Source organism: Mus musculus, chromosome 6, assembly GCF_000001635.26.
Source record: "Mus musculus strain C57BL/6J chromosome 6, GRCm38.p6 C57BL/6J".
Classification (NCBI taxonomy): Eukaryota; Metazoa; Chordata; class Mammalia; order Rodentia; family Muridae; genus Mus; species Mus musculus.
This window is the reverse complement of record NC_000072.6, coordinates 128,356,111-128,362,978: the sequence shown is the minus strand read 5'-3', so window position 1 is coordinate 128,362,978 and position 6,868 is coordinate 128,356,111. Positions and strand designations below refer to the sequence as shown.

Here is a 6,868-nt window from a genome sequence, read left to right as displayed (position 1 = left end):
TGTTCCGCTGTTTGAAATTGGCGCCGGCGGAGCGTTGCGGTCACGTGACGGAGCGTCGCCAATCGGCACCGGCTTGTCTCCGGGTTCCGGCCCCGAACGCTCGGTGTCCTGAGGAGCGGCGGCCGCGGCCGGGAGGGCGGGTAAGGCGGCCCCGGCGGGGCTCGAGGGGCGGCGGGAGGGACGCGGGGACGCGCGGACGGCGGCCAGCAGCCTGCTCCGCCCCGCCCCGGACCGCCCTGCCTCAGTGGTCGACTTCCTTCCGGGACAGCGTACGCCACTTCCCCGGGCTGGCTACCCACTCGGTTACCCCTGGGTCCCCCGCCCCGCTCAGTCCACGCGGCTCCGTGGGGTCCGGCTTGGGTTTCTGGCCCTAGACTTGCGGTTACGTGGCTCCGCCCCGCTCCGGTCTGTGGCCGCCTCCTCCCGGGCCCCAGCCCCCGAGGTGTCCGGACGATCGTTTATTCCCTCGAAGTACTTTACGATAAGAGCGGAGGATACAGCGGCGGACCCGGGCGTCCTCCCCCTGGCCTCAGCGTCTGATGGCGAGGGAGCACAGAATGAGATGAACAGATCGGTAGAATTCTAGCTACAGAGGAACAAGTTAGAGGCCGGTGGGTTTTGTCTGACACAAGGTTGTGTAGAATTCTGGATCCTCGTGTTTCCGCCTTCGGAGTAGCCGGGGTCACTGGCTCGCCCTCCCGCAGCCTCCTGTGATAACTTTGTTTATTTTAATGAGATCTTGACTTAGGACAGTAAAGCCGTTCTTTCTTTCTTTCCTTTTTTTTTTTTTAAAGGAGCTGAGAACGCGGTGTAAGATCTGTTACCCATTACACAGAAGAGAGGGAAACCCTGAAGTAAATAGAGAAGGGAGAGCTGCTTTGACCGGGAGGAGGCCTGCTGAATACAAAGGCCTAAGATGTAGTGAGTGTGGTATGCTATGAGACAGGAGGCAGGGTCTTCGCCTTTCTGAATTTTGTTCTTATTTAATATTTGAAGGAACCCGGTTAGAAGTTGTAAGCAGCTAGGTATGTGGCACGTACCAATAATCCTGGTGTGAGACAAAAGGGCCTCACATTAGTCTAGTCTGGGCTACATAATAAGACTGTGTTTGAAGAGTGAGCAGAGTGTGGTGGTGCACACCTTTAATTCCAGCACCCAGGAGGCAGAGGCAGGCAGATCTCTGAATTCCAGGCCAGCCAGGTCTACATTGCCAGCCCCAGGCTAGCCAAGGCTACATAACAAGACTCTATCTCAAAGATTAATAAAAATAGGCAAAGGCTGAGCAGAAACGAGCCAAAACCTGACTTCGATTTTGTTTGGGTAAGAGATTATATAGCTAAAACTGAGATGGGATGTGGCCCTATTTCCTATTTCATGGATTGTGGATTGATTGACTAAAAGCAAACTGAGCCGGAGAATTCACCTGCTTCCTGTCTGCTAAGGTGATGTGCCCAGCTGCTGTCAAGTTCCCGCTGCTGAGACTCCTCAACACTGTACCCTGGATCTGTGAGCCAGAGCAGGCCCTTCTTTCCTTAACTTGCCTTCCCAGTGGGGCCAGCCTGTGATCCCATCATGTGGGAGGTGGAGACTACATAGTGCATTTGAAGCCAGGGGAGGCTATGCGAGACCCTGTCTCACAAAAGCCAAAATAATTCTATGAGGGCTGGTCTATAGCCAAGAGGTACAGTTACTGCCTAATGTGCTGAGGCCTGAGGTTCAGTCTGAAAGCCAAAAAGAATATATTCAAAACCATGCAAAGTCGGGATTGCTGGATGCTAAGTACATGCGACTTAATCCGTAACTCGGTTGACATCTCCTTATATGCTAGAGAATCTGGGCTGTTCTTTTTGTTGTTGTTGTGTTGTTGTTTGTCTTTTAACAAAACCTAGATGTGATTACAAACTTCTATTTGAAAACCTAGTGGTTACTCAACCCAACCCCACAGTCATGTGGCCTCACCTGGTTTTCAGACCCAATGTTGACACTATGTCTAATATTTTTTGTCATTCATTCTTTAAAATGTTTTTTAAATAGGGTCTCACTTTGTATCCCCTTACTGTCGTGGAACTCACTGTATAGACCAGGTTGACCTCCAACTCAGAGAAATCTGCCTGCCTCCTGAATGCTGGGATTTAAGATGGATGTTACCACCCCTAGCCTCTTTTTCTTTTTTCTTTTGTTAGCTAGATAGGCACAGCCTCACAGATAGTGACATTGTGTGTGAGGACGAATGCATTTGAGGGGACACATGCCACACATATAGATGTCAAAGGATGTCTTTTGGGAATTGGTTTCGGCCTTCCACATTTTTGTGAGTTCTGGAGATCAAACTTAAGCCCTTGGCTTTGTTTTTTTGTTTGTTTGTTTGTTTGGTTTGGTTTGGGTTTTCGAGACAGAGTTTCTCTGTGTAGCCCTGGCTGTCCTGGAACTCACTCTGTAGACCAGGCTGGCCTTGAACTCAGAAATCCGCCTGCCTCTGCCTCTGCCTCTGCCTTTGCCTCCCAAGTGCTGGGATTAAAGGCGTGCGCCACCAACTGCCCAGCAAGCCCTTGGTTTTTGAGGCATGTTCTTTACTGCTGAGCTACCTTTCCTACTCTGTCTACAGTGAGCTTGTAATTCTCTGAATTCACAAGACAGCTGTTTGGTTATTTAAGGTTTCATGTAACTCAGGATGGTCTCTCTAGCCACAGGCAACCTTGAGCTTGGCATTCTCCTGCCTCCCCTCCTACGGGCTGAGGTCCTGGGCACGCTCCACCATATCCTACTTGGTTTGGCTTTTGAGAGGTTTTATGTGTAGCCCAAGCGTGACTTGAACTCCTGATCTCTTGCCTCAGTTGGGCTAATGAGCATGTGCCCCATGTTCAGCTGTAGCCATCTTTGCATGTGGTGCCTGCCCCTCAGCCTCCAGTGACCTTCCTGCTTTCTGCTTCTCCCAGCTCTCCTTCTACAGAAAGCCTTCTCTGACGTGAACCGTACTATACTGAGATGTGGCTGTTTCCTTCTAGTCAGCTCTCTCTTCTCCTTCCTTTCCTTCTTCCTTGCCATTGTCCCCTCTTTTGCAGTTCTGGGGACTGAAACCTAAGGCTTTGTGCATGTTAGGCAAGTGCTGTACCACTGTGCCTCAAAAATGGGGACCTCTGTATCATTGCAGGAACTTAGTACTCAGTACTGTGACTAAGTACTTGCTCATCTTTAATTCCTGGCATTTAGCATGGCACAATAACATGAGTTCAGCAGGTGCTCATTGAGTGAGTTTCCTTGAATATATATATGAATAAGATAATGTTTCTCATGGTGGTATAGGAAGCTGTTTTCAGCCGGGCAGTGGTGGCACATGCCAGCACTTGGGAGTCAGAGGCAGGTGGATTTCTGAGTTCCAGGCCAGCCTGCTTGGTCCATAGAGCGAGTTCCAGGACAGCCAGTGCTATACAGAGAAACCCTGTCTTGAAAAACCAAAAAAAAAAAAAAAAAAAAAGAGAGAGAGAAAAGGAAGCTGTTTTCTTTACAACCTGAGTCTGATTGGTAATTTCTGGTAGCCTTGTTAGCCTGATGTCATGAAGAATTGGGGGGAGGGTGTCACCCACATGATTTTCCCCCTCTCTCCTTTTTGTTTCTTCTTTCCAGGCATGGTTTGCAACTGGATCCTGACCCAGACCAGGAAGGCAACCTGCATCATGTGGTTACCAACTGCTCTTCATTTACCTATTGATGCCTCCCAAAAAGAGACGCAGACAGTCCCAGAAAGCCCAGCTGCTGTTTCACCAACAGCCACTGGAGGGCCCCAAACACCACTATGAATCTTGCCAGCAGCCCATTACCCACACTGTTCAGGTGCCCAGCAAGCCCATTGATCAGAGCACCGTCACTTCCTGGGTAGGTCCTGGCAATTCTTTGACCTTTACTGTGTTAGGGTTTTCAGAATACTGACTCTGAATCCTTTTGGAGCAGGGCCAGGGAAATAGTTACTGTTCCTGACTGTGGTATTGTCTTAGATATCCTCTTTTCTTCCTTCACACCAAAATATGCATTATATGGTATTGGAGTCTCCTCTGCCAGGTTCCCCTGAAGAGTTCTGATTGAACACTTAACTACCCAGTAGCGGGGTGAAGAAGCAAGAAAGGTGACCAACATGAAAGATTATTTCTTGCATTTTATATGACAAGTACTAGGTATTCTATGAGTTACTGAACCTTAGTGGAGAAAACTCCTTCCACAATGTCATGCTAATCCATGCAAATCCAGCACTGGGAGGCTGCAGCAGAAGGATCTCCAGGTAAAGGCCAGCCTGGTCTTCATGGTGAAACTGTCTACAAAAGAAATCCGTAAGCATTGAGTGAATAAACACGGGCATTAGATCCCAACAGTCACTTCCATGGGGCTGCCGTTCATTATTCACTGAAGACCTTCCTGCCAGGCCCTCCCTCAGCCAGGCGTTGTTGACAGTCAGTCTGTCCCTGCCCTCCTGAGGATCCTTCCGACCTGTTCTCAGGAAGTTTAAGGACGGGGAGTTAAACAAGCTATAGCAGTGTAGTGGTGATGAGAGAGGCCTTGTCTCCTCTCTTCCTCGGGCGCACCCTGAAGGGCAGAGCGATTGGATAGCTGGCCCAGGTCTCTTGCCTTCTTGTCATACCACATAGCTGGATGGGTGTCTGTCCTGTATTGTAGCGAGTCCTCACAATTCTGGACAAAAATAAAGGATCAGACACATTTACTCTAGCTGCTTTGCAGCTGGCTCGCCACCACCACCATCCTTTTTTTTTTTTTTTTTTTTTTTTTTATGCACAGGTGTCACCCCAGTTTGATAGAGCAGCGGAAAGCCGGTTTCTGATACACCGGAAGCCTCACCGAGACCAGGCAAGGCGCCCAACTCGGAGATCTACCTGCAAGTTTCCACGTCTAACCTTTGAGAGTCCACAGTCTTCCAGTTCAGAGACGTTGTTGCTATCCAACCGAGTGCAGCCCCAGAACTCAGAAAAGGACCCACCCAGAAGGCCTTTAGTGCCATTGTTCAGTCCCCAGAGCTGTGGAGAACTGTCAGTGCATGTACCTCACAGTTTACCTCATGTGTTCGCACCCCCTGACATCCAGACCCCAGACTCTTCTGTAAGAGACGATCCCATTTCCCCAGACCAGAAGGAAAACAGTTTTCCAAGCTGCATCCTTGGCCCTGGGACTCCCAGCAGCCCAGAGCCGGGGCCTGTTCTGGTCAAGGACACCCCTGAGGAGAAGTATGGGATTAAGGTCACGTGGAGACGCAGAAGGCACCTGTTTGCCTACCTTAAGGAGAAGGGGAAGCTGGATGGAAGCCAGTTCCTTGTGAAGATCTGACAGGACCGCAGAGCTTCAGTTCTTCCCGGAGCTGCTGTGGGGAGGTTTCGCAAGTCATCCTGGTTTGAAAGGATGAAAGGGGACGAACAGCAATAGGAAGACCACTTAGCCAGAGTCGGAGTTCGGTTTCTAGGGTTCCGCCTCGCACCAGGAACCGTTGAATTTAGTGTCATGAACTGTTGGTATTTTTCTCACATTAACTGTTTAGACCTCTGACGTTTCTTGTACTGTTCACAGCGTTTGTAAATAAATGGCTGCCGAGTTTTTAGAGAACCCAGCCGTTGTCAGTAATGCAGCCTCGTGCCCATCTATAAAAGGTCTATGCTTATTAGTCTTCTGCCTCGAACTAATTCATCTCACGCTGTTGGTACCGAGTGTGAGGCTCAGCGACTGGAGAAAATCAAGAGAGAGCTCTGGTTTTTAATGGTTGACAGCCTTGGCTCAAAGGGTCCCAAGCCAGGCCTGTGTTGGTGAATACGATGGGGTCAGAGAGCTAGGGGACGGATGAGTACTTTAGGTTTGTGTTTTGAGATGTGTTTACAGTGGAAGAAATATGACGCTATCACATGTGGTGGAGAAATGGATTCCTATCAGTAACTTATCCTATGTGTACATAAAGTGGAAGCTCACACTCTAGTGTGGGTAGTGTGGATGTGCCTGTCTCAGTGGTCCTCTTACTCATTCAAATAGCATCTCTTTCAACCCTACTCATTTAGCACTAGCCCTTTCTAGACCAAGCAGAGCTTATGAGTGAAGATTTGTAGCACACACACACACACACACACAAAGGAGCAATCCAGAGTCCCACAGGGAGAGGGGCTAAGTGAGTGCAATGCTTTCCTAGCCTATGTGTGCAGGTATCATATTCCCTAGTTTTCAAAAATTAATTTCTGGGACCTGGAGAGGTGGCTCAGCAGTTATGAGCCCTGGATGCCCGGAGGCGCGAGTTCTATTCCCAGCACCCACATGGTGACTCACAACCATCTGTAACTCCAGTTCCGGGGTATCTGACAGCCTTGGGCACCAGGGATGCATATGATATGCAGACATACACATAGGTGAAACATACACATAATAGCCTAGGGCACGATGGCACATGCCTTTAATTCTAGCACTAGGGTGACAGAGGCAGTAGGATCTCAGAGTTCCAGACCAACCGAGGATAGTATAGTGAAATCCTGTCTCAAAATAAATACATTATTTTTTAAGTGAATTTTTGGATTCAACATCAGTGTGACTTTGGCCTTACTAATTAAGTTTATATGCTATAGTTCTGGTCATAAAGTCCTATAGGGACCAAAGCCACAAAGGCATTGATGGCTGGAGGCATGATTTACTGCAGAGAGGACAGCTTAGCTGCTACCCTCACTAAATAAGGACATTTGCTGAAGGTCCCCAGGTAGGGATCCCTCAGTCGGGCTTTGGGCAAAGGCTGGTTTGGGAGGCTGAAGGCCTCGGCTATCCCAGAGTCGGTGGTCAGATGCTGAGGCTTCAGGTGATAAAGAGTAGAAAACCCAAGGCAGCAGCCTGGATGTTCTCG

At 49.2% G+C, this 6,868-nt stretch overlaps 1 protein-coding gene across 7 annotated transcripts; it reads left to right on the top strand.

Moving 5' to 3' along the window:
• Window positions 1–67: 67 nt before the first annotated feature.
• Window positions 68–5,980, top strand: Rhno1 (RAD9-HUS1-RAD1 interacting nuclear orphan 1). Of its 7 annotated transcripts, none has more exons than NM_001326587.1 (4): window positions 68–140; window positions 795–921; window positions 3,625–3,873; window positions 4,786–5,979. In NM_001326587.1, the coding sequence occupies exons 3-4, from the start codon at window positions 3,709–3,711 to the stop codon at window positions 5,326–5,328; spliced, it is 708 nt and encodes a 235-aa protein (NP_001313516.1). In that variant the 5' UTR covers window positions 68–140; window positions 795–921; window positions 3,625–3,708; the 3' UTR covers window positions 5,329–5,979. The 7 variants fall into 7 exon arrangements, with proteins under 7 accessions (NP_001313516.1, NP_001313514.1, XP_017177252.1 ...); XM_017321763.2 differs by having other exon boundaries at window positions 78–140; window positions 795–810; window positions 4,786–5,980; NM_001326586.1 differs by lacking the exon at window positions 68–140 and adding an exon at window positions 157–611.
• The last annotated feature ends 888 nt before the right edge of the window (window positions 5,981–6,868 follow it).